The following is a 26,846-nucleotide window of genomic DNA, read 5'->3' as shown; positions in this document are numbered from 1 at the left end:
CTGGAGTTAGAACTATACTGAGGACTGAGGCAAGGGAGGCGTGGCTATATAGGTCCTCCCCTGGGAATTTTTGGTTCTAACTCCATCTGCTGGACAGGGAACATAACCCACCGTCTGGAATGATCCTGGTACGTACAGGGAACATGTTGTTGTGTAGTGGAGTTGACATAGCTGGTGAGGCTAAGACTGGAGGGGAAAGAGGTGGCTCACACTGATATACACATACTCACATTCTCTCAGTCACACACACACTTTCTGAGACAAACTCAGACACTGACACACACTCTATCAGACTCATACACCAACATGGACTTTCTTAAGACACTGACATATACACACTCTGTCTCAGATACACACTTTCTCTCTTTCTAACACACATACTTCTACTGCTGTTCATGTGCTCACTTAGCGAGTTTCCCCTCTCCTGGTCAAGCCAAATTTAGATTTTAGGTAGAAAGCTGAAATCTTAAACCTCCAAGGTGGCATTCTCTGAAATGATACCTGTTCCACGTGCAGGTCCCCAGAGGCAGGCAGAGCTCCAGAGTTTCAAAGTGTGGATGAGACGATGGTGCAGGGAAGAGGGATTCGGTTTTATAAGGAACTGGGGAAACTTTTGGGGAAGGGGGAGATTTTTCCAAAAGGATGGGCTCCACTTAACCAGAGTGGAACCAAGCTGCTGACACTAACTTTTAAAAAGGAGATAGAGCAGCTTTTAAACTAGAACAAGGGGGAAAGCCAACAGTCACTCAGCAGTGCATGGTTCGGAGAAACGAATCCTTGAAGGATACTAATGAAACAGGAGAGTTAGGACATTCCAACAGAGAAGTTCCAATAAAAGCAAAATAGTCCATGTGCCTATATGTAAAATATCACCTGAGCTAAAGATTTCCAAATTATCCCTAAGAACTGAAAAGCAGGTTGTTAATACAAACAAAAAACACACTTTGAAATGTCTGTATGACAATGCTAAAAGTCTAAGAAGTAAGATGGGAGAGTTAGAGTGTACAGCAGTAAATGATGAGATTGACATAATTGGCATCACAGAGACCTGGTTGAAGGAGGATAACCAATGGGACAGTGCTATATCAGGGTACAAATTATATTGCAATGATAGGGAGGATAAACTTGGTGGGGGTGTGGAATTTTATGTCTGGGAGGGTATAGAGTCCAACAAAATAAAGATCATACAAGAGACTAAATGCTCAGTAGAATCTATTTGGGTAGAAATCCCATGTGTGTTGGGTAAGAGTATAGTGATAGGAGTATACTACTGTCCACCTGGACAAAATGATCAGACAGATGATGAAATGCTAAGAGAAATCAGGGAAGCTAACCCATTTGGCAGTGCAATAATAATGGGAGATTTCAATTGCCACAAAATTATAATCAAAAAGAGTCAATACAGTAACCCATGTGGTAAACTGTAAACAATAAGGGAAACCAACATTTTTTATTATTAAATATAGCCTAAGTGATGGTGTCAGCTATTGCGACCGTCGCTGCCCGACGTCTTCACTCCGCCCTCTTTACCTCTGTGGCAACTCCCTCCGGGGTTGAAGGACGGCTGGCTGCTGCGGTGTCTCCCTGCCAACTCCCTCCGGCATCCCTGGACTGGCTCGACGCTGAAAATCCGCCATGTTGCCTGAATCCTAGGGCGTGTGCGTGCTCCGAATGAAGTACCAGCAAGGGAGCAAACCTCAGGGGCGTCCCCCTGAGATGACGTCATCCGCTTCCAATATTTAAAAGTCTATGTTATCGCTAACAAACTGAGTTAGCAAGGAATGGAATTGGATTCATTCTAGCTACTCTGCCTCCTCAGACTTACCAGAGGTACCCGCTCCTCGGGGGCCTCGCTCTCTCTTTGCCTTTCAGGTTTACAGACAGGAACCGGTACTCGCTCCTCGAGGGTCCTCGTTCCTGACTCTCTGCTGATTCTCTTCTGCCTGGAAGCTATCGCTGCCTACATCATTGTGAGTTGCCATTGCTCTCTCAGAGCTTTCCCCTGGAACCAGGTACTCGCTCCTCGAGGGCCTACCCTTTCCAGCTGCTGAGCCTCTCCGAGACCATTATTGTGAGTGTTGTCATCTAAGTTCTGTTCATGAACTCTGCATACCCTGCCTACTCACTGTCTACAGTTTCTCAACAGCTCAGCCATCCTGGGATCACTGTTCCAGTATCTGAGGGACTTCAGCCCTGCCGGGCACTTCAACTCACTACTGCCAACTCTGGTGGTTTAAAAAACCTATTTAATAAAAGAACTAGTGTGTCTGTCTCCATTCTCTAAGCCTAGCCAGTGGTCCCTCTTGGGATCTTCCCCCGGGGGCGTGGTCATCTGCCACCGGCCCAAGGATCCACCCACAACTAACACCAGTATTATTACAGATTGATAACTCCCCTATCTGCTCCTCCCATCAGCATAGCGGATTATTACATCAGCAAGCCTGACGTTGTGATTACTGAAAAAGAACCCAACTGGTCTTTTAATCATTCACCATCACTATCAAAATTGTGAATTTTATTAAATCTCAAAAAATGTTTTTTATCTTAATTTTTATCATTTCATTAAAAGTCTATATAGACACTTGACTTCAACTCAAATTCATGAAGAGAGTTTAGGCAGCAATCTCTTTGTTGTAATTAATAAATACAGCCCTACACGGCCGGTGTTTCATGATAATGCTTTGTCAGGGGCATATAAGAAGTGATATCACTACTGACACCGAGTCCATTTGAAACAGTAAAAACTCTTGTGCCGATGGTAAAAGCGAACATCGAGCACCTCGCGGACTTGATACGTTCTATCCTCCTGAATCTGGGTGGCCGCCGGATCGGGCAATTGACGATGAAATCTGGAGAGCACTACTGGCTTTAGTAAAGATACATGAAACACGTTGTGCACACGTAACGTGGTGGGAAGACGTAACCGATAGAACACCAGGCCAATCCTCTCTGTCACGCGGAAAGGTCCATAATACCAGGGTGCCAATGTCCGAGATGGCACTCAAAGGTGAAGATTCTTAGTACTTAACCAGACTTTGTCGCCTGGTAAAAAGACAGGTGCAGGTCGTCGATGCCGTTCAGCAATCCTTTGTGCGAGTTTTGCCGCTTTGGAGAGGTTGCATTACACAGAGCTCCAGAGGCTCTGTAATTGATCGGCAGAGAGTTGAGCTGCTGGCGATGGAACGGGTATTGGCCACGGAATGGGAGGTCTGAGTTTTCGACCAAATACAATCTGGAAGGGCGATTTTCCAGTAGCTGAATGGGTGTGATTGTTGTAAGAGAACTCGGCCCATGGTAGCAGCGCTACCCAGTTGTTTTGCCTTTCTGTAGCAAAGCTGTGGAGGAATGTCTTCAAGGAACGATTCATTCGCTCAGTTTGCCCATTACTCTGGGGATGGAAGGCTGTAGACAGGTTCAATTGTACTCCAAATTTCTTGCATAAGGCCCTCCAATATCGAGCAGTAAATTGGGGACCGCGGTCTGTTACGATACTCTACGGGAGGCCGTGGGCCCGAAAGACATGCTGTGTAAATAGTTGAGCTAACCCAGGAGCAGAAGGTAACTTGGGAAGAGGGACCAAATGAACCATTTTAGAGAAGCGATCCACTGTCACCCAGATAACTGTGTTTCCCTCGGACGACGGCAGATCCACCACAAAATCGGTAGCTATGTGGGTCCAGGGCTCCACAGGCACAGGCAAGGGTTGCAGAAGCCCCCATGGTCGTCCAGTTAGTGACTTCTGTGTAGCACAAGTAGAGCATAAACTTAAATAGATGCGGACGTCTTGCCGCATGTTCGGCCACCGGTAGTAGCGATTAAGGAGATCTAAGGTTCTTTCTCGGCCCGCATGGCCACCTGTGAGAGAGTCATGAGCCCAACTTAGGACCCTCTTGCGATCTCACGAGGGACGACAGTTCTTCCGAGAGCACGGACCATGGTGCCAGACAAGTTGATCTTTGCTGGATCTATAATGTACTGTGGAAGTTCTTCAGACTCCTCAGACTCTGAGTTGCGAGACAAGGCGTCTGCTCGAATATTTTTAGAGGCAGGTCGGTAGCGGAGTACAAAGTTAAACCGATTGAAGAAAAGAGACCAGCGAGCTTGCCTGGGATTTAAGCGCTGAGCCTGACACAGAAACTCTAAGTTTCTGTGATCTGTATACACAGTGACAGGATGGCTAGCCCCTTCCAGCCACTGTCTCCATTCCTCAAAGGCTAGCTTGATGGCTAGTAGCTCCTTGTCTCCTATACTGTAATTACACTCTGTAGGGGAGAACTTCTTGGAGAAGTAGGAGCAAGGAAGTAACCGACCGGTACTGGAACTCTGACAAAACTCTGATCTGTATACACAGTGACAGGATGGCTAGCCCCTTCCAGCCACTGTCTCCATTCCTCAAAGGCTAGCTTGATGGCTAGTAGCTCCTTGTCTCCTATACTGTAATTACACTCTGTAGGGGAGAACTTCTTGGAGAAGTAGGAGCAAGGAAGTAACCGACCGGTACTGGAACTCTGACAAAACACAGCACCTACTGCTATGTTGGAAGCATCCACCTCCACAATAAATGGACGAAGTGGATCTGGATGGTGAAGGCAAGTCTCTAGCAGAAAGGCTTCCTTAAGGTCTTCAAAGGCTTGGCAGGCCTCCTTGGGCCAAACAGTGGCATCAGCTCCCTTCTTAGTAAGCGTAGTAAGTGGAGCCACTAATCGTGAGTACTGAGGTATAAAGTCTCTGTAGAAATTCACAAACCCTAGGAAACGTTGTAGAGCCTTCAACCTCTTGGGCCGAGGCCACTTCTTAATGGCAGAAACCTTTTCCGGGTCTATATGGAATCCTGTCACGGAAACGATGTATCCCAGGAATGGTAAAGACTCTCACTCAAACATGTACTTTTCCAACTTTGCTTGAGAACCTGCAAGTCTCGTTTAACATGTTGGCGGTGAGACTTCAAATCACGAGAGTAAATCAGAACATCATCAAGATACACGATTACTGTAGAGTATAACATTTCACGAAGTACTTCGTTCATCAAGTGCTGGAAGACTGCAGGAGCGTTGCATAAACCAAAGGGCATTACTAAATACTCATAGTGCCCATCCCAGGTGTTGAAAGCAGTCTTCCATTCATCTCCTGGTCGAATTCGGACTAGATTGTTTGCTCCCCACAGGTCTAGTTTGGTGAAGATTTTTGCTCCTTGAAGTCTATCCAGGAGTTCAGGAATTAATGGGAGCAGGTAACGATCCCTCTTGGTAATGGCATTCAAGCCCCTGTAGTCAATGCAAGGACGCAAGGAGCCATCCTTCTTTCCGGCAAAGAAGAATCCTGCCCCCGCTGGTGACTTTGAGGGACGGATGAACCCTTTGGCGAGGTTCTCGGTAATGTACTCCGACATCGCCTGAGTCTCTGCCTGGAACTTCCAACAAAGTTCCAGGCAGAAGTTCAATAGCGCAATCGAAGGGAGGATGCTGTGGTAAGATCTCCGCTTTCTCCTTAGAGAATACCTCCGCAAACTCCTCGTAAGGCATGGGGGGGGGGGGGGGGCAGAACAGAAGAGTGCAATAAAGAGACGTGTGGAACACATGGAGTCTTGAGGCAATTATCGAAACAGAAGGAACTCCATTGCGCGATTTGTAACGTATCCCAATGGATCACTGGAGAGTGTTGTTGCAACCAGGGCAGTCAGAGAACAACGGAATGTACTGCTTTTTCTAGAATCATAAAGGAAATCTTCTCCAAATGCAGAATTCCGGTTTGGAGGGTGAGAGGTACTGTGATGGTCGAGATACTTCTGGGAAGAACTGTTCCCCGAATAGATGAGATTCGAAATGGAGGAGTTTGAGGAAGAGTGGGAATCTGAAGTTGTTGTACCAAGTCAGAGAGAATGAAATTTCCCCCGGCACCAGAGTCAATGAACGCAAGAGTCTCGAAAGATCCGCCCGGATACTTCAGGGTAATAGGTACGGTACATTGAGGAGCAGAATTAACACAGCCTAGGAGTAGTTCACCTGTATCACCTAGGCTTTGGTGTTTTCCGGCCGTTCTTTACATTGTGCAGGAAATGACCTTTACTGCCACAATAAAGGCATAGCTCCAAAGCTTGACGGCGATGTCTCTCTTCCGCCGATAGGGGTGTACGCCCTATCTGCATGGGCTCCTCTGTCGAGGCTTCAGAGTGCGTGGCACCAGACCTTGTTGGAGGCGTCAAAGGTCTGGAAAAAGCGAGTGCCAAAGGAGCTATCCGACGATTACTGCATTGAGGTCCTCCGGGAGATCCCTAGCAGCTAGCTCATCCTTAATCTGAGCCGAAAGGCCCTCCAGGAACACTCCTCGCAGGCTCTCATCGCGCCATCCAACCTCTAGAGCAAGAGTACGGAACTCTATTGCATAGTCTGCTAACGAGCGAGATCCTTGGCGTAGCTGTAGAAGCTCCGAGGTGGCGGTAGCCATTCGTGCAGGCTCGTCAAAAGCTTATTTAAAGTTCTCCACAAACTGCGGCAAATTATTCAGCATGGGGTCGCTCCGCTCCCACGTAGGGGAAGCCCAGCTCAGGGCCCTCCCATCCAATAGGGAGAGAATGTAGGCCACTTTGACCGAGTCCATGGGGAACTGACCAGGTAACAAGGAGAACCGTATAAAACATTGGTTCAAAAACCCCCGATAACCCCCTCAGATCCCCAGAATAGCAAGAGGGGGCTGGTAACTACGTTAGGGTGTTTACACTCACCACCGGAGCTGGAGGTGGTGCAAGTGCTGGTTCTGGAGGATTGGCGTCCAGACGGTTGGCCAAACACTCCACCGTAGCAGGTAAGACATCCAAACAGTACTGCTGCTGCTGCTGCTGCTGTAAACACTGGGCCATTCCGGGGATGACTTGGAGACCTGGGATATCTGCCGGATCCATGGCCTTGCAAACTGTTGTGACCAGGGAAGTGGATCCTTGGACAGGCCGGGCGGAGAGAGGATGGAAGAGATCTCCGCTGAGGGAAGCAGGCTGGTAGGCGGATCAGAAGCTGAAGACTGATGAATACTTCACCCTGGAAGCCCAAGATTCCCCCAGGATGAGCCCGTGAGGATCTGGACCGCTTGAACTTAGGTGGCTTCACCCTGGAATCCCGAGATCCCCCCAGGAGGAGCCCATAAGGATCCGGACCGCTGGGACTTAGGCGGGCTATAGAGGTCGGAGAGACGAGAAGACTGACCAGGGTCAGGACAAGCAAACATCAGCACACGAGAAGACAAGCCAGGGTCAAAACCGAAGACAATCCGAAGGGAAGGATACCGGCACCTAGAACTGAAGACAGGAACGGCAGTGGAACAGCAGCGAGATGGATCCCAGTGAAAGGGGACCCACAGGGCTGGATGCCGGAAGACGTGGAACTGGATCCGAGGTAGGAGCCGAGGAACAAGCAGGCACAAGCAGGAGCAAGCAGGAACAGGCAGGAACTGCAACTCACCACTCACAAGGAGTCGACCACGTTGCAAGGCAGGGATCTTCGGTCAGATGCTGGGTTTAAATCCCCGCCAGCGTCTGACGTCATGGAAAGGAGCTGGCCGCGATTTCGCGCCAGAGGCCCTTTAAAAGGGTTCCCTCTGCGCGCGTGCGCGTGCCTAAGGGGCGGAGCTATTGCAGCATTCGGCGGAGGTCCAAGCAGGCCCAGAGGATCCCCGGACTTGCTGGCACTTCTCCCCGAGCGCCAAGGTAAGGACCCGGTCGCGACCGGGACCGCAACACATAGTGGATAATACTTTGAAATCGTCGGCTCAGTGTGCTGCAGCAGTCAAAAAAGCAAACAGAATGTTAGGAATTATTAGGAAGGGAATGGTTAATAAAACGGAAAATGTCATAATGCCTCTGTATCGCTCCATGGTGAGACCGCACCTTGAATACTGTGTACAATTTTGGTCGCCGCATCTCAAAAAAGATATAATTGCGCTGGAGAAGGTACAGAGAAGGGCAACCAAAATGATAAAGGGGATGGAACAGCTCCCCTATGAGGAAAGGCTGAAGAGGTTAGGGCTGATCAGCTTGGAGAAGAGACAGTGGAGGGGGAATATGATAGAGGTCTTTAAGATCATGAGAGGTCTTGAACGAGTATATGTGAATCAGTTATTTACACTTTCGGATAATAGAAGGACTAGGGGGCATTCCATGAAGTTAGCAAGTAGCACATTTAAGACTAATTGGAGAAAATTATTTTTCACTCAACGCACAATTAAGCTATGGAATTTATTGCCAGATGATGTCGTTAGTGCAGTTAGTGTAGCTGGGTTCAAAAAAGGTTTGGATAAGTTCTTGGAAGAGAAGTCCATTAACTGCTATTAATGAAGTTTACTTAGGGAATAGCCATTGCTATTAATTGCATCAGTAGCATGGGATATTCTTGGTGTTTGGGTAATTGCCAGATTCTTGTGGCCTGGTTTGGCCTCTGTCGGAAACAGGATGCTGGGCTTGATAGACCCTTGGTCTGACCCAGCATGGCAATTTCTTATGTTCTTATGTCCAGTGCCTGGACATCCAAACGATAATGCCTGGCAAAAGTGTGCAGAGACTTCCAAGTCGCCGCCCTGCAGATTTCCTGCGGTGACACAAACTGGGTCTCTGCCCAGGAAGCAGCTTGTGACCGGATCGAATGAGCCTTTAGACCGTCCAGAACCGGTCGTCTGCAGCAAATGTAAGCGGAAGCGATAGCCTCTTTCAACCAGCGGGCAATGGTAGCTTTAGACGCCTTGTGTCCTTTATTAGGATTGCGCCACAGAACAAAAAGATGATCCGAAACCCGAAGGGCATTTATGACCTCAAGGTAACACATGAGAATCCATTTAACATCTAGACACCACAATTCTCTAGCGTGAGGGGAATCTCGCTCTAAATCTGGAAAGGCTGGAAGTTTCACCAACTGATTTACGTGAAAGGCAGAGACAACCTTCGGGAGAAAGGACAGAACTGTTCTTAGCGATATCCTGGAATCCGAAAACCATAGAAATGGTTCCTGACAGGAGAGGGCTTGAATCTCAGAGACCCTCCTAGCGGAGCAGATACTTACCAAAAACACCGTCTTGAGAGTTAAATCCTTCAAGGTAGCCTTCTTGAGGGGCTCAAAAGGAGGTTCATACAACACCCGGAGCACCAAATTAAGACTCCAAGAAGGACAAATGGAATGTACTGGCGGGTTCAAATGCTTCACATCTCTCAGGAAAAGTACCACATCAGGGTGTGCTGCCAGAGATGCCTCTTCAACCTCGCCTCAGAGACACCCCAAAGCTGCAACTTGCATCTGATGGGAACTAAAGGATAACCCCTTATTGAAACCCTTCTGTAGAAAAAGCAAGGATCTCTGGTACCGAAGCCAGATGAGGGAGAACCCTGTGCTCACTAGACCATTGCGCCTCTTCCCGTGACTACTGGCCCTGGGCTGACTGAGATTGGCACATAGCCCCCCAACCGGAAAGACTGGCGTCTGTAGTCACAATCACCCACTGAGGTACTTCTAGGTCCACAGCCCGCTTCAAGTGGTCGAGGACAAGCCACCAACCAAGACTGGACCTGGTGGACTCCGTGAGTGACAAAGGTACCTCGAATTCTTCTGACATTTGATCCCAGCGGGAAAGCAAAGCTCTCTGTAAAGGTCTCACATGAGCGAAGGCCTAGGGGACCAATTCCAGAGTGGACGCCATAGAGTCAAGAACCTGCAAGTAATTCCAGACCTGGCTACTGGCAGTGACAAGAGAAGTTGAACCTGAGACGTCAGCTTGACAATCCATTCCTGCATGAGGAAGACTTTGCCGACCTGAGTATCGAATCGTGCTTCCAAGAAGTCCAAGACCTGGGAAGGAAGCAGATGGCTCTTGGGATGATTGACGACCCAATCGAGGGAGCATAGGCGATGTAACACCTTGCGTACTGCCAGCCTGCAAAGGTTGTCCGACTTCGCCTGAATGAGCCAGTCGTCCAGATACGGGTGAACCAGTATCCCCTCCTGCCGAAGAGCTGCAACCACCACCACCATTACTTAGGTGAAGGTACGAGTTGCTGTCGCCAACCCGAATGGGAGGGCCCGAAACTGATAATGCTTCCCTAGGATCATGAAGTGCAGAAACCTTTGATAATCCTTGTGGATTCCAATATGCAGATATGTCTCCGTCAAATCCAATGAAGCTAAAAATTCTCTTCCCCACACCGCCACAATGACGGAGTGCAGAGTTTCCATATGAAAACGTGACACCTTGAGGGCTTTGTTCACCTTCTTCAGGTCCAGAATCAGACAGAAAGAGCCTTCTTTTTGGGGACCACAAAGTAGATGGAGTGTCTCCTGAGTCCGGGGGAACCGGAACAATGGCTCCAAGATCTTCCAGCTGGCGGAGGGTTTGCTTCACTATCTGTTTCTTCACTGGGGATCTGCAGGGAGAAACAAAAAACAGGTCTCGCAGAGGGCAAGCAAACCTTAAAGCATAACTGTGTTCTATGATATTTAGAACCCAGTGGTCTGACATTATCTTGACCCATTCCTCATGATACAGGGAGAGATGACCACCTATAAGTGGGACGTAGGAATGAGTCAGCGTTATCTTATTGGGAGGACTTGGATCCCGAAGGATCCTGGGTAACTCCGACGCGAGTAGATCTGCGTACACGATAGGAGTGAGACCAAGCCTGGGATCTTGCAAATGGCTGCCACTGTCCAAAGAAAGGAGTCTTGTTCTGACGAAAGTGACGCTGACCCCGAAAACGAGAGCGGGAAGGAAAGAAATTCCTGGGGCCCTTAGGCTTGTCTTCAGGGAGCTTATGAACCTTATTGTCTCCCAAGGACTTTAATAACAGTTCCAGATCTTCTCCAAAGAGAAACTTGCCTTTAAAAGGGAGTGCTCCTAGCTAAGACTTTGAAGAGACATCGGCAACCAGTTGCGGAGCCATAGGAGTCTCCTGGCCGAAACCACTGACACCATAGTCCGGGGCGAGGTTCGGAGAAGATCATATAAGGCATCTGCGCCATACGTTACTGCCGCCTCTAAACGCTCAGCCTGCTCTGCTTCCTGAGGAGAAAGATCCCTAGCACTGAGGAACTGTTGGACCCACCTCTGGCTTGCTCGTTGCATCAGACTGCTACAGACCGCCGCCCTGACCCCTAGCACTGACACCTCAAAACTCCTTTTGAGATGAACCTTGAGCTTCCTGTCCTGGAGATCTTTCAGAGCCACTGCTCCTGCCACCGGAATAGTTGTCCGCTTGGTGACAGCCGACACCGAAGCATCCACTTTCGGAAACTTGAGGAGCTCTAAGGGCTCGTCAGGCAGGGGATAGAGCTTATCCATAGCTCGCCCCACTTGCAGGCTCGCCTCCGGAGTATCCTGCTCTCAGAACATAAGTTGCAGGAGCATAGGATGGAAAGGAAAAGTGCTAGCCGGACCATGTAAGCCTGCTAGGACCGGGTCCACCGAGTCATGCCTGGGAACCTCCGGAGGGGGTGCATTCCCCAACTTGGTAAGGACATGCAGTATCAGCAGATCCAACTCATCCCTCAGGAACAAAGTACTCTCGGGTCATCACCTTCCACCAGGATGGATCTCTCAGGCTTCTCATCATGATCGAACTGGGGAGAGTCCAGGCCCGGGAGTTCCAGCGGATCCGGGGCTGGGAGATCTGGCGAGTCCAAGACCCCCAAAGCAGGAACCCCCTAATCTCGGAGCCTCCGAATCCTGGTAGTCCCCTGCAGAGACGTCCGCCTGGGGACTTTCCGAGGAGGGGGCTCTGCGCACATTGTACGCGCCCGTGTCGCCCTGTTGGGAAAGGTTGGTCAAATAGGCTTTGTGCATCAACAGCACAAAGTTCGTAGTAAAAGGGGTCTGGCCTTTTAAATCCCCTCGGGGAGGGGGGGGGGGGGGCCAAATCGGCGGGAGAGTCTGGCAAGGAGCCCTGAGGACTCTTAGGGCTCAAATCGGGAGGAGAAAGTGGAGGATCCCCTCCCCCTGCTGCATGAGTTGCCATGGCAGCCAAGGAATCTAAAATGGCTGCCGTTTCCACGCTCAGCGGGAATGGGTCAGGCCAACTCCCCCTTTCAACTCGCTGATATCTGGCGCCATGGGCTCGAGCTATGGGCCTCCTCACCACAGTCGATGGACCTTCCCCTCCGAGGAGGCATCGAGAACAAAGGCCATCGTGGGAGAGCTGCGTAGCCGGCTCCCCACGGTGCACAGCGAGGCACGTGGCATGGCTGAGGTAAGAGGCGCAGGAAGGATGAAAACTTGTCTCTGGAACCCAGGAGAATGCGAGTACACAGGCCAGCGGGAGCTGTTCCGATAAGAAAAGACGTCTCGCCGACTCTCTTCCTTTATTTTTTATTTGTAAAGGGGCCTCACCAGAGGAATGAAAAAACGTTTCTGGGCACCAAAGGAATGCAAGAAACATCTCTGGGAAGAAGCGGACCACCGAAACGCACCCCAAGCGTCGCACCAGGCAGTGTCTCACCGGGTCATAGAGCTGACAGGGTCTCCAACCCCTAGCTCTGCCTGCAACCAGGGGGGATAGTCCCTCCAGGACCTGCTGACCCCTTGGGAGGAACTTTAACTTTTTTTTTTTTTTTTAAATTTAGGAAATTTTAGTTCAGGACCGCAGGTTCTGCCACCTTCATCTGTTGGAGACAGAGAAATACTGAAGGGACGCAGATAGCACACCACACCAAGAGGGGGTGCTCTTCAAGTTTTTCTCTGTCTCCATGTGCTGGAAGGGAGGCAAAACCCAGTAGTCTGGAGACTGACCGTTAGGTACAGGGAATGTGCTTTATTCTTTCTCATTCCAGAAGAGCCGACACTACGGGGCAAGGGGCGGGGGCAGAGAGTGAATAGCCGAAGAATAAGGAACTGTGAGGAGAATAGGCAGAACCAGGGAACGGAGGTCTTATCCCCTTATACATTTACACTCTTATAGTCTCCTGCGGCACTCTAGCCAGAGGAGGTCTCACTCTTCTCTAGTTTTGCTGAGTAGGGAACCCAATGGGAATTTTTAGAGCTATGAGAACGTCGCTAGATTATTCTCAAAAAAATAGCTTCAGTAGCTCCATATGCAGTCACAATTCTAAAGTCTCCATTTGGTTAAAAAAAAGTCGCCACATCTAGCGACAAAAATCACTAAATTGGCAACACCTCTAAAAACCGACGTCTGCTGCTCTGTTCGACGAGCCCGCCTTATGGTCAGTGTGCGCACGCGCAGTGGGTGCTGGCAGGTCAGCTGAGGATGTGAACGCGTACCCTGGCGGTAGGAGCTGAAAGGTGAGGAGCTGGGTTACGGTTTGGGGAATAAGCAAGTGATGGGGGGCGTGGGCGGGGTTTTCGCACTCCCCCCCCCCCACCTGATCCCCCGCGCGCGCTCGAGGTGGTGACGAGCTATGCAGCTGGGCACTTTCCTGCGCGGGTCGGGGGGGGTGCTGCTCGCGGAGTGTTTTATTTTCTTGCTGTCGCTGTACCTGGGTACAGAGACACCTGTTCCGCTTCGAGCCGATGAAACCCTGCGCCATTAGCAGCTCTTGTGTTCTTGCCAGGAGCGGGTGTGGTGCGTGTGTTTTTCTGTTTGTATTTTTTTTTTTTTTTTTAATAAAAGTTGGGTCATCAGGTTTCCCCCCCCAGCCAAATAGGTGCTGCTCTCACAGTTGCCCAGCCCTGGTCAGCCTGGTAGTGTGTTAAATGTGAACTGCCGAAGCTCAGTTCCTCATTCCTCTCGGGGAAGTGTATTTTGGCTCTCTGCACTCTGGCCCCTCTCCAGCAGCGACGATTGGTCACTCTGGCTCACAAGTATGAAGGAGAGGATTTTTTTTTTTTTTTTGCTTCTGTGAGGCTGGTGACTTCACTTTCGAAACTCCCAAGTTCCTTAAACCGGAAAGAGGTGTCAGAGGGAGGTGCTCCTCGTCTCCTCCTAATGCGACTCGTTCCAGTGGTGGGCGTCCACTTTCAGCGTTACAGCTAGCAAGGATGATCGCGGGCAAATCTAAAGCTTAAACATGTTGTTTTGGGTGCCCTAATGTGACTAGGATAACTCGCTTGCAAGTTACTGACGCGCCTGCAGTCTGAGAATAGCTTATGCCGGTGACTTAAGAACATTTTAAAATCAGGGCTGCCCGACTTCGTTTATGAGGGGTTCAGCTAACAGGTTTATTTCTCAAGAGGTCTACAATAGAACCATAAAAGTGTTTTGTTTTTTTCTGATTTAAGGAAGCCTTGTGGTTCACTGTCCAATGGTGGTTATTTTGAAAACTAGACCTGTTTGTGACTGTTCAGGATTTCTCTGCGTTAGATGTGGGAGCTTAGGCCGATAGATATGATCACTGTCAAAAGCAAAGCACAGAGGCACAAACAGCAGTGTCAAAATATCAGCTTTATAGCAACACCCAGTATATAGAACCATAGTAGAGGACATGTTTGAACGGAAGAAAGTTTCCAAAACTGTATTTCTCTTAAAAAAAATAAAAATAAAAATTCAGTTAAAAACTTAAGAGAAAGGTGAATCGTAATGACTATTTTATTGGATGAATTGTAATTTTTTTCCCTTAATATTTGTTTTCACACTTTAAAACAGAAGGTACAACATTCAATACTATGAAACTGTGATCAGCATAGTAATAAAATGATGGCTAAATAATATGCACACGCATGTTATAAAATACGTGGGCTGCATGCATATGTGCGGGCTGTACACGCAAGGGGGGTACTTCTGCAATTTCCATATGGTGACGCATTCTGGCCTTCCCCAGTTCCCTACTCCCCCAATCTAACCTTCCTTCCCCACTCCCTAAACCCTGAGCTGAAGTAAGTTGCACGTGCCGGCAGCTGGGTCTTCTGGACAGCGAACAATGGCACTCTTCTGACCCGGCCCGCTCTGCCCCTTTGAAGAAGCCCGGCACTTGTACGTGTACTGGGCTTTACGCACGTGGCCAGACTTGTTCGAAAATTGGCTCGGCATGTGTAAGGCCTGGCGACGAGCGCAGGGCGTTTAAAATCCGGGCTTAAGGCTTTTGCTCATAATGGAACCGGCTGGAGATACTGGGACTGCTGCTGTTCGTACAGTAGGCAGTTGGGAGACAGAGAGAGGCTGACAGGGAAGGGAAAGAGCTTCCATATAGATGTTCTCCTGGACCTGGAACACAGAGGAAGAAGACCTGGGAAAACAGAAAGAGGCCCAGGCACTGTAGGACAAGGAGCTTCAGGTAGAGGACAATGGACTTGATCTCTTAACATTACGGAGATGTTTTGGGGTTGGTGTTTTTAGTATGTAAGGTGGGCTTTAGATTCTGGGTCCTCTTCCTTTTGCATGGAATCCAATGACCATTGGTCCTCTTTTTTCCCAGGTTTCCCTTCTGAAAACAAGTGTATTCATACAGTATATCATCAGTTGTAAAGTAAGGAGGGGGAAAGCCAGAAAATCACAGGTCTAATTGCTCCTCTATCTAGAGAGAAAAAAGGAAAGACAAAGATTTCACCACAAGTAAATGCTTTATTTAAGAGGCAAAACCTCATGCAGGTACGTTTACAAAAATAGATCATATGGCGCTTCAACATTTATTTTATAATTTCAGTCTTTTACAGAAAGGAGAAAAAGGTAACAGTTGTTATAATGTAGTACCAAACAGTACAGGTAAAGCATACATTTTTAAAAACATATCTTACATGACAGAAGAGTTTAAAGTATTGCAAAAAAGCTAATTGTATTAGAGATTTCTTAAATAATGTCTCTTAAAGCTACATCACAAAGTGTATCTTTGTTTAATATATGTAAAAGATTGATAAAATAAAAATAAAGTATTGCAAAAAAGCTCATACATATCAGCACAAAGTAGGTTAAGGGATTTAAAGTGGGGGTGCATATAGGCAATTTGAGGGGTGTTTCTCTTTTTTCCACAAATAAATCATTGGAGGTGAGAAGACCAAACACCCTACGGCCATTACCCAGATGTCTCCCCTCCCGATATCCATCCTTACCTTTTTCGCTTGACCTGCAGAATGGTGCCGATCCTTTAGTAGGAAACTTCAGTGTCGGACCAGTGAGCCCCTTGTTCACTAACTGTGGAGCCCCACCCCCTCACATGAGTTTCCATGATAATAGACAGCCTGACCAGGAGATGGGGGAGGAGTGTTGCAGGGTCTGTCAATGTTTCCTGCTAGAGAGTTGATGCTGCTTTAAAAGACAAGTGAAGCTGCCATGGAAATAGGCCTGGATGAAGGCATGGCAGCAGGAGCTGTGCTGCAGTGACTGAAAATTTGACACCAGAGGCATTTGTCTATACCTAAATCTGGGTAAGCTGTATCCACTGGAAAATAAAAGCACAGCTTGTATGGGTACAGAGAGCAAATAAAACATGGGAGGTATTACATTCTCTGCAGTCTGTTGGTGTGCTTTAGTGTGGCCAGAGGCTCTTGCCTCCTAAAATGAAGTACCTACAGGTTGGCCCACCTCCTATCCCTGCTTTCAGGTTTTGAAAATACTGTGGATGAAATGAAAGACTCAGGACCTTGATGTCTTGACCCTATGCATCACTATGCCTTGGACAGTTCCTGACAGGGATGTAAAGCTGTCTTCTATTTGACTGAAGGCTGATTGCATTTTGATCAAACTGTAGTGTAACGGATATTCTGGTAGAGTCAACATCATCAGCAATTATTTATTACATCCTTTTTCAGCAAATGAGATCAGAGCATGTTGCAGAATAACCAATCAATGCAACAACAAAAGTCTCAGTAAGTGAGCAATGCAAGAGATACAGAAGAACAGAGTAAGGGTACAGTAAACAAGTCAACAGTAGCACCTACATAGTAGGAACAATCCAGATTGCAGAATAACATAATCAAACAGAACAGTGGCTGTAGCATCAGCAACACTTAACCAAACAGAACATAAGAACATGCCATACTGGGTCAGACCAAGGGTCCATCAAGCCCAGCATCCAGTTTCCAACAGTGGCCAATCCAGGCCATAAGAACCTGGCAAGTACCCAAAATCTAAGTCTATTCCATGTTACTGTACAGAACAGCATATATAGCAACTACATGGAAGGAAACTTCAGATTTCAGAATAACTTAATCAGACAGAGCAGTAGCTGAAAGTAACAACATGCACACAGGGAGTGTGTCAAGCGTATTAAGAATAGCACAACTTCCTATGGACTAAAGGCCTTAGTGAATAGTCAGGTTTTTAGTTTTTCCTGAAGTGCATCTGATGTCCAGTGGTAGGGAATTCCAGAGGGCTGGGGCTGAGCCAGTGAAGGTTCTTCTTGTGTAATGAGCTGGATTTCCTTGGGGGCAGGCAGTGTCAGGTGAGTATTAAATAACATAAGAAGTGGGTGAGCTGGTGTGTGTACAAGGAGATTTGGTTAGACAGATAGCATGGGGCCTGTCCTTTGAGGGAGCGCAGGGCAATCGGTGGCCAGTGAATGGATTTAAGGAGTGGGCTCACAGGATCTAACTTACTGGCAGTGAGTAGGGACCGTGTTGCGACATTTTGGATGACCTGCAAATGATGGACAAGTTTATTTGGAAGGTCCATGTAGACAGAGTTGCAATAGTCTGGATGGGAGATGAAGTAGGCTTGAATGATGGTGGCATAGGCCGGTGCATCAAGGAATGGATGGAGACAGAGCTGGCAAAAATGGAAAAAGCAGCTTTGGCAACATATCCTATTTGAATTTCCATGGTGAGCTTGGAATAAAGGATGAAACCACTGCAGACTTGGTGGCTGTATGGTGTCAAGGAACCTTCCAGATGTATTTTGAGGAATGTGGGAGGATATTCTGCTTTACCTTTCCATAGTATTTGTTTTTTGTGGATTGCTTGTTTGTTGCGGTGTAACCAGTCAGCAATCCTCATTAAACAAGTATTTAGGTTTTGGATGGCTAGCTCAGGGTTGGCACCCAGTGGACAGAGTTGAATGTCATCTGCATTCATGAGGAAAGGGATATTACAAGATCTAATTCATTCACCAAATGGGACAAGGTAAATGAACAGAGTAGGGGAAGGGACAGAGCCATGGGGTACACCACAGGGGAGTGGATGGGGCTGGGAGGAGGCCTGGTCTAGAGTACTGTCTGGGTGCAATCCTTGAGGAAAGACTTGAACCAGACCAGAGCTGTGCTAGAGATTCCTAGTTCAGACAGTCGGAATATAAGGATTTCATGGTTGACTGTGTTGAATGCTGTCAAGAGATTTAAAAGTACTAGGAGAGCTTACTGACCACGGTCTAGGTAGGTCCTCATCTAGGCAGGTTAGGGCTGTTTCAGTGCTTTGGAAAATTCTGAAGCCAGATTGGTGAGTGTCCAGTTTATTAGTGGTATGCAGGAGCTCCCTTAGCTCTCATAGGACTGCTTTTTTGATGAGTTTACTAAGAAAAGGGAGATTGGAGACTGGGTGGTAGCTCCTGAGTTCACTTGAAGGCTTCAAAGATCTGTTGGTTATTCATACATGGCATACCTACACTTCAATTCTGATGCATTGAGCCCTGATGGGGAGATGAGGGGCCGCATAACACCGAATGACCACTGAAAGATGGAGTCTTTGGCCCTTTTTGGATCAGTGTGGTGCTGGAAAGCGTGCTGGAGCTCTGTGCCTGCTGGCCTTGTGCTTATTTATTCCAAATTTTAAGACTGCCTATCAACTTTACTAGGCAGTTAACAAGATATTATTCATAAAATACATCAAACAATCAAAACATAATCACTTAAGACTAAGACAAATAAACCGTATAATATATAAAAATAGCATAATCAGTGTTAAAAATTAAATAGTGCTAAAAAAACCCCCAAAATAAAAACAAAACTAAAAACTAATTAAAGGAGGCACTTAAAACCTGCTGTTAGCCTACAGTGTAAAAAGATATATTTGAAAGGCTGGTTGGTATAATGTCTTGCCTTTTCAGCTTACTGAGAATCTTCACATTTACTCACCTGAAGGCTCCTGGAATGAATACTATTCCAGTTGTGATGGTTGACTCTTCTCCTTTTCTTTAATTTCTGACTTCTGCTACAGATTCTTTCCCTCTTCCTCTCTCAGCCCCAAGACAGAAAGATTGGGCTTGCTGTCCATTTCTTCCTTTTACAGAGGCTGCTGGACATCCAGGGCATTTGGGCTATCTGTCTCCATGTCATCCTTTTCCTCTTCCTCTTGCACCTCTATAGTTGAAGACTCCACCCTTGGAACTCAGCTGAAATGGAAGGAGCAGTAGTATCTGTGGCTATTTGGATTGATCTATAAAGAAAAGAAGAAAACATGGAGAGTGAACATGAAACAGTGTAATGTTGCTCCCTCAACAGCTACAGTGTTGGTGGCCTGGGAAAGTTCTAAGCATAAATGTGTGGGTGGCTACTCATCTGTTCCTTTTGCAGTTAGTGCTGTAATGGCACCCATGTTCCTTAATAGACTCTCATTCTGTTGTGGTCCAATGTCCTTCAGCTATTCCTTTTCTGCACTTAGATGAAATGATGGAGGTGGCCCTCTTTTGGTCTGAACAACATATTGCTGAATACCTTGTCTTTCACCTGGCGCTTAATGTTATGGAACCTTGCCTTGACATGGTTTACCAACCATCTGAAAAACCCCAAGCTCAAAACCCCAATGGCAAATCCATTCCACGCTATGTTATTGAAGCAATTGGATTTTCAGGTGGCCTCTGTACCAAACAGTACATTGCAGTGCTCATCAACCTTCTTGATCAGTATTTCATTCTTTTAGTGCACTACTCTTGCATAGCAGATGTGAACCCTTGCCTTGGGTAATTGAAATCCAATACTATGGCATGCTTGGCTGAGAATGGAGAGGAGGTGCTGTGCCAGAGCAGGGGCATATCTTGGAGAGGCTGGAAGGTCTGGAACAGCCATTCTCCCTGAAACAGCATCCGTTACCCGTAGATTAAGCCCTTGGGTGCAGGTGGCTGCCAAATCTTTTCAGGCAGAACAGGAGCCAGGGAGTAGCTGAGGGCCAGTAACGGATCAGGAATCCAGATCAGAAGGAACCAGGAACTCACAGGAAATCGGCCAGGCAACAGGATATCATGGAGCAAACTCGGAGGACTATTGGACCAGCAAAAATGTCAGGCTAGAGCTCCTTATATAAAGCTCTAATCCTGGTCTGATAGAGAGCCTCTATTTTCCATATGACTCTTGGTGATCCAGAGTCCTTGTGGTTCTACAGCAGGATCCCCCTTGCCTTGAACACCTGGGGCTGCAGGTTTGATCCCTGCTGCCCCTGACATCCAGCCACTGCAGGTTTGTGAGTCTTCCTCCCTTGTCTGTCTTCCTTTTCCTTGCTCCTACACTCATCCACTTCCCTACTTTTATACTCGGTCATGCTCCCATTCTTTCTCCTATTCATTTGCTCTCTTCCATCCTTGTTACTCTGCCACCAACACACAATAACCTGTACTATACACAGAAATTAAGACTAACAATTAGTATCAATCACACTGCAGTTGAACTAAGATGACCAATAGGATGTGAACTAGGATGGGAAAAGATGAAGTGCAAGAAACAGTAGCAATTGTAATATCTGCCTGTGAACAGCCATATCCTCTAATTCCTAGGTTCAGAGCCACCACCTTTCTCACACTATTAGAAAATTAGTCCTGCCAATTATATTTTTCAAGGGTGTGTATATGCAATCACTATTTTTGGCATTTGGCATGTGCAGTTAAGCCACGATAAATGTCATGCCTAAAGATTACGCATGTGGTAATTGTTGCCTTTTCCTGGACCCATATGATATTTACTATACCTTATCTATTTTACCACACGACTGTGCGATAAATAATGACTATGTATCATACCCTGTTTTTTTTGCATACGTTTTTAGTACAGCAAAAAGTCTGCTGTCCAGCATCCATGGAAAATAGTCCATGTCAATTAAATATGTCTGTTATCTGAATTTTTCATTCACTTTTCATGAAAGAAAAACTAAGTCCACAATTTTGTTTACAACTTTAAATGGTATTTATTGAAATCCAACAATAAATGGGACAGGAACATAAGATATGCTAGGCTTAGTTAGACCAAAGGTCCATCCATCAAGCATAGCATCCTGTCTCTGACAGTGGCCAGTTTGGGTCACAGGTACCCAGCAGATCCCAAAGAATATGTCCTTTTCTTGTTTCTCATCTCCAGGGATAAGTTTTGGCTTTCCCAGATTTTCCTGGCTAATAATTATGTATGGACTTGTCCAAATCCCTAAACCGAGCTATGCTAGATGCCTTGACCACATCATCTAGCAACAAACTTCAATTTATTTTTTAATTGGCTACCTGTTAGTTTCATGGTGTGTCCACTAGTCTTAGTCCTATTTAAAAGCATAAATATCCGCCCCTATTTACTTGTTCCACCCCACTCATGATTTTCTAAATTTGTCATATCGTGTGTCGCCTCTTCTCCGAGCTGAAGAGCCCTAACCCGTTTAACCTTTCTTCATAAGGGAGCTATTCCATCCTCTTTATCACCTTTGTTGCCCTTGTCTGTACCTTTTCTAGTTCAGCTTTTTTTTTTTTTGAGATAGAGCAACCAGAGCTTCTTATAGTATTCAAGATGTGGTTGCACCATAGATCGATACAGAGGAAGCAAGCTTGCTTTACCTGTAAACAGTGCTCTCTGTAGAAAGAAGGATGAATTAGCCATTCTTAATATTCACCCGCCTCCCTGGAAAATCAACTATCGGCTAAAGCTTAAGCTCTGGAAGAGACTGAGGGGCTCTCAAGGCAGCGTGTGTGCGCGTGGGAATTCACAAGCCTGCCTAATAAAGCTTTTTACTGAGCTTTGAGAGCTGGGGCCATCCAATGATGTCACCCCACATGTTATGGCTTATTCATTCCCACCATGCCATACATTCTAACTCTCCAATCTTACAGTAAGTATGGTTTTTTATTTGCATTCTGTTTGTGTTTGTGTGCTTATTAGCAGAAGATACAGGCAGTTCAGAGTCATTCACATCTGTGTGCTCTTTTTCTAGTAGGGATACTACTGACAAATATATGTTTTGCCAGTCTGCCCAATCTCAAATCTTCACTGCTTCTTTGCACATATTTAGAGAGCCAGTAATTGCATTCGTAAAAAATATGCATGGACTCAGAAAATTAAAAATGTGCACGTTTTTTATGTGTGTTTTAGGTGCCTGTGTTCTGTGAAGCTATCCAAGTCACTTTCCTCATTTGATGAGCTTAATTTTCAATAGAATCAGCTATGTCCTATAATCCAGGGGCTATGGAGGATCCTACCCAGCTTGCCCAGAGGATAACCACCAGTATCCAGAAGATCACCCAGTGCTGTAAGTTGTATTCAGTTCTTTTATTTAAATGTGAAGTTAATAAAAAAAAATGCCATATCTAGAGCCTTTGATTTGTAAGACTTGTGTCTATTCGTGTTTAGACTCTGTATTTTTCCGTCGATAGCAGGGCTGAATTAGCCATGCTGTCATGGGAACTATCCATCAGGGCCTGGGAGGCGGAGCTTCTAAGTGATGTCAGAGCTTTGCTCTGAGGCTGTGCGTGGTTTCCCGCACTGGACTCTCCTCAGTCTGCTTTTCTGTGCGCGGGATCGCACGCGGAGCTTCAGACCTCCTCAGATTTTTCCTGAAGAAAGAAGTCAAACTTAACAAAAATGAAAAACCACGGTAGGAAGGAGGTTCCCCGGCCTTCAGGGTTCAAACCCTGTCCATGTGGGAAGGTCATGTCCATTACAGATGGACATGACTGCTGCTATCGGTGTCTGGGCCCAGACCACCCGATTGAGACCTGCCCGCATTGCGGCCAGATGTCCCCGAGGGCGCACCGCTAACAAGCGGACAAACCTCGCGTTGAAACTGGGTTGCGGGGGGTCGTGCACTCCACCCCAGGACCGGCCACGTCTGCGCCCCCTCCGCAGCGTCGAGCGTCCTCATTGGAGCCCTCCACCTCCAGGCCTGGAGGTGAACATGGGCAAAAGAGCCGAAAAGAGACGTCCCGAGGTCGAGAGCCAATCCGGACCAAAGCCCGGCGCCGAGAAACATCGGACGTGTCGAAGCGGCAACCAGCAGCGGAGCCACGAGGCCGTGGAACACCGCATGTGCCAAGCTCTCTGGCGCACGACACACCAACCCCTTCGGGGATCAACGCGGCGCAGAAGATGACGCACACGCCGCCTCCACAACCAACGCACAAGTCGAGGCCGTCTGAGCAGAAGAAGAAACTCCATGCTTCGACCGTGACGCCGACGCATAGCCCGGCGCAGACTTCCATGGCACCAAAAGCGGAGCCATCCCTGACATCGACATATCAACGCAAGACGACACATACTGCGTCAACATTACGGGAGAACACAACGCGGGCGACGCATTTGCCACCCGCTAGAACAGATTCGTCGAGACCATCGACACTGTCGACCTTGCTGCCCGCAAAAAAAGAAGAAAGGGGACATGGGGCACCATATTCATACCTCCCCCACTAGAGCAGACCCATTCACATCACGTGGACATGCTCCTTTGCCTCTGGGACCCGGTTCACCTGACTCCTCCTCCAGATCTGAAGAAGGACTGGTCCATCTACCAACTCCTCATTACCCCTCGTCATCCTCTTCATCTCTATTTTCTGATATGTCCTCTGCTTCCAAACACCGTACCAGAGGAGATGTGCTTCAAGAGCCACTTTAAAATAAAAACGCAAGGTGTCGGAGATATTGCACACCCGCACACATTGTAGGCCTGCACCAGACTCAGATATCCTTCTGGCGGCAGTACCGACAACTCGTCCGACTGTATTGCCGCGCCCGCCCATGCCTCCTCAAACACAGGAAGCTTTTTCCAATTTATCACAAGCGTTAACAGGATTCTTTGAGATCATGCAAGCTTCATACCGGCTCCCGGCCACCTCCCCTAGTAGCAGGGACTGAGTCTCCGCACTCGTCACCGACGCGTCCAACATCACCTCTAACACCGGTTCTATCCCCAGTACCTATCCAGGTGCCACCATCTCCGGATGTTCTACCTCAACCAATTTTGCCAGAGGTGCAGCCTACGTCTCCCAACTCGTCTACTGGATATCCTTCCGATCCGGTGGAGGAACCCTCAGAACCATATTCCCCGCCGGAGGATCTCACCTATCCCAAGTTTTTAGAAAAGATGGGCAAGATACTAAATTTAAATATTCAGAAGGTACCAGATCCTAGGGCTGAAACCCTAGGATTATTGAAGATTTTCGACCTTCCAGCGGAACAGACTGCACTGCCGGCACACACTGTACTTGATACCATCCTCGAAAGATCCTGGGAGCCCCCTTCACGCTCCCAGCAGTCTCGAGAAAAACTGACCTGAAATTTAAAATGCAAAAATCCCCTACTACACGTCACCACGGTTACCCCATGCTTCTGTAGTCGTTGAATCAGCAATGGCAAGGGCTAAGAAATCCAGACTCCATTCGGCAACTCCCCCAGGAAGAGACCTGAGATCTTTGTACGAATTTGTGAAGCGACCTTCCAGACGACCATGCTGGCAGCCCGCATTAACCACCATCAATTCTACATTGTATAATATCTTTACGAATGTATACAACATATCAAGGATAGTTCAGAATTCCAGGATCAAACTTCCCCAGGTCCTGCCCTAATTCAAGACGTCAAAGAAGCCATATGACATCTGCTATGCACTGTATATGAGGGTTTCGAGGCTTCGTCCCGAGCATTTGCGGCTGCGATTGCAGCACGACGAGTGGCATGGCTCCGTGCCAGTACGATCAGAGAAGACATCCACAACAAACTGGCCAACTTGCCCTGTAGGGGCGACAATCTCTTCAGTTCCAGGTTTCAAGAAATGGTGGCTCAGCTCAAGGAGCAATCAGTGGCGGTGCAGTCCCTGCCTACTCCACAGTCGTACCCCTCGTACCACAGGTACTATGCCCCACCCCGGCGACAGCCTTTCCAAAGACGGGTATATCGTCTGAATGCATCGTACCAACCACCGCCGTACCAACCACCACCACGGCAGCAAAGCCAACAAAAGCAAAACCGCAGGGGTCTTCAGCGAGCCCAACGACCACAAATGCAACCACCTGCTACTTCATCTAAGCCTAATCCCTCTTTTTAGAAGTAGCCGTGCCACCATCCCAACTAGTATTGGCGGGGGGAATAATGTCTCACATCCAGCAATGGGAGAACATTATATCGGATCAGTGGGTGCTGGACATAGTCCGCCGGGGATATCGGATTCAATTCCTGCGTCCACCGCCCCTCCCTCAGCTATTGTCCAAGGGGGCCAGATCCAACATCACTCAATTGGAGGAGGAGGTGGCTTCCTTACTACTACAACAACCTGCCAACCGCCTCCCTCCAGCAACCCACAACAAAGGGTTCTACTCCCCTTCTTTCCTCATACCCAAGAAATCCGGGAATCTCCGTCCGATCTTGGATGTCCGAGAACTCAACAAATTCATAGTCAAGGAGAAATTCAAGATGATCTCTCTCAAATCCATATTACCCCTGATCCCACCCAAGGCTTGGATGTGCTCCATAGGTCTCAAGGATGCGTACACTCATATTCCAGTGCATCCTTTCTCCTGGCAATACCTGTCCTTCCAAGTCCATGGCCAGCACTCAATACTAAGTACTTCCCTTTGGTCTCTCAACAGTGCCCAGAGTATTTACCAAGTGCATGGCGGTGGTGGTGACATTCTTCCGTCAACAAGGGATCATAGTTTTTCCCTACCTTGATGATTGACTGCTAGTGGCATCCAAACCCAACATGCTGCTACATCTCCACGACACAATCCGTTGTCTCAACCAGTTAGGACTGATCATCAATTACCAAAAGTCCAACCTACAACCCACTCCAATAGATTCAATTCATAGGGGCCCTACTGGACACAACCAAACACAGGGTCTTCCTGCCGCGTGACAGGAGTCTCACCATGCACCAGCTCTTCAGGCCATGCACCAGCTCCAACTCACCAATTCGCCGTCAGCTCGCCAAGTCTTAACAGTCTTGGGGCATATGGCATCATCAATTAATGCAGTGTCCAATTCCAGACTTCACATGCGACACATCTAGTGGGATCTCAAGCGAGAATGGAAACAACATTATCAACCCTTAACGTCGAAGGTGTCATTGACAGTGGCCATTTCCAGAGAACTGGATTGGTTGCTACAAAAGCAGACACTCACCAAAGGGACTCCATTCCTACTGTTACCACACAATGCGGTCCTCACTACAGATGCCTCCCGCAAGGGCTGGGAGGCTCATCTCAACCACTTAGACGCAGTGCCTCTGGACCCGACAAGACCAATCGTTACAGATCAACCTCCTAGAACTACGAGCGATCCAGTTCGTGTTGCGAACCTTTGTCTCCCACCTTCAAGGTCATCGCGTCATGGTCTACCGGACAACCAAGTGGCCATGTTTTATATCAACAAACAGGGGAGATCGGGCTCATGGATCCTCTGCCGAGAAGCCCTCATCATACTACTGTGGGCCAACTGCCATTCATTTAAGCTGCAGGCAACCTACCTACTGGGCATCTCCAATACCCGGGCAGACAAATTGAACCGAGTGTTCCATCCACATGAATGGTCCCTCAATCCCATAGTAGCGGAAGCCATTTTTCACCGGTGAGGAAGACCAACAATAGACCTCTTCATCACAGAGTCCAACAGAAAGGTGACTCGCTTCTGCTCAGTGTGGCCCAGCCAACACAGGGACGCCCAGGATGCTTTCCTCATTCCATGGACAGAACCATTAATGTATGCGTTTCCTCCAATTCCTCTTATCACCAGGACCCTACAAAAATGCATGCAGGATGACACGCAACTGATCCTCGTAGCGCCGGCCTGGCCACTTCAATCGTGGTACACACACCTTCTACAGCTGTCCACGTAAAA

General features: G+C 47.8%; 2 protein-coding genes across 4 annotated transcripts in view; one reads left to right on the top strand and one right to left on the bottom strand.

The window, feature by feature from the left end:
* Window positions 1–13,198, bottom strand: part of VNN3 (vanin 3) — a 36,868-nt gene extending 23,670 nt beyond the window's left edge. The window contains exon 1 of the mRNA XM_029594410.1: window positions 13,135–13,198. The gene's annotated coding sequence lies outside the window, so the exon portion shown is untranslated. The remainder of the gene's footprint in view (window positions 1–13,134) is intronic.
* Window positions 13,137–26,846, top strand: part of STX7 (syntaxin 7) — a 127,538-nt gene continuing 113,828 nt past the window's right edge. The window contains exons 1-2 of one of the 3 annotated variants that reach the window (XM_029594407.1): window positions 13,137–13,260; window positions 22,116–22,272. In XM_029594407.1, coding sequence (XP_029450267.1) covers window positions 22,188–22,272 — 85 coding nt within the window. In that variant the 5' untranslated portion in view covers window positions 13,137–13,260; window positions 22,116–22,187. Of the gene's footprint in view, window positions 13,261–13,421; window positions 13,541–15,329; window positions 15,503–22,115; window positions 22,273–26,846 lie in introns of those variants that run through there. The other 2 variants (XM_029594409.1, XM_029594408.1) reach the window with 2 other exon arrangements.

This window comes from Rhinatrema bivittatum, chromosome 3 (assembly GCF_901001135.1).
Source record: "Rhinatrema bivittatum chromosome 3, aRhiBiv1.1, whole genome shotgun sequence".
NCBI lineage: Eukaryota > Metazoa > Chordata > Amphibia > Gymnophiona > Rhinatrematidae > Rhinatrema > Rhinatrema bivittatum.
The sequence above is the reverse complement of the archived record's forward strand: the minus strand, read 5'-3'. Positions and strand labels throughout refer to the sequence as shown.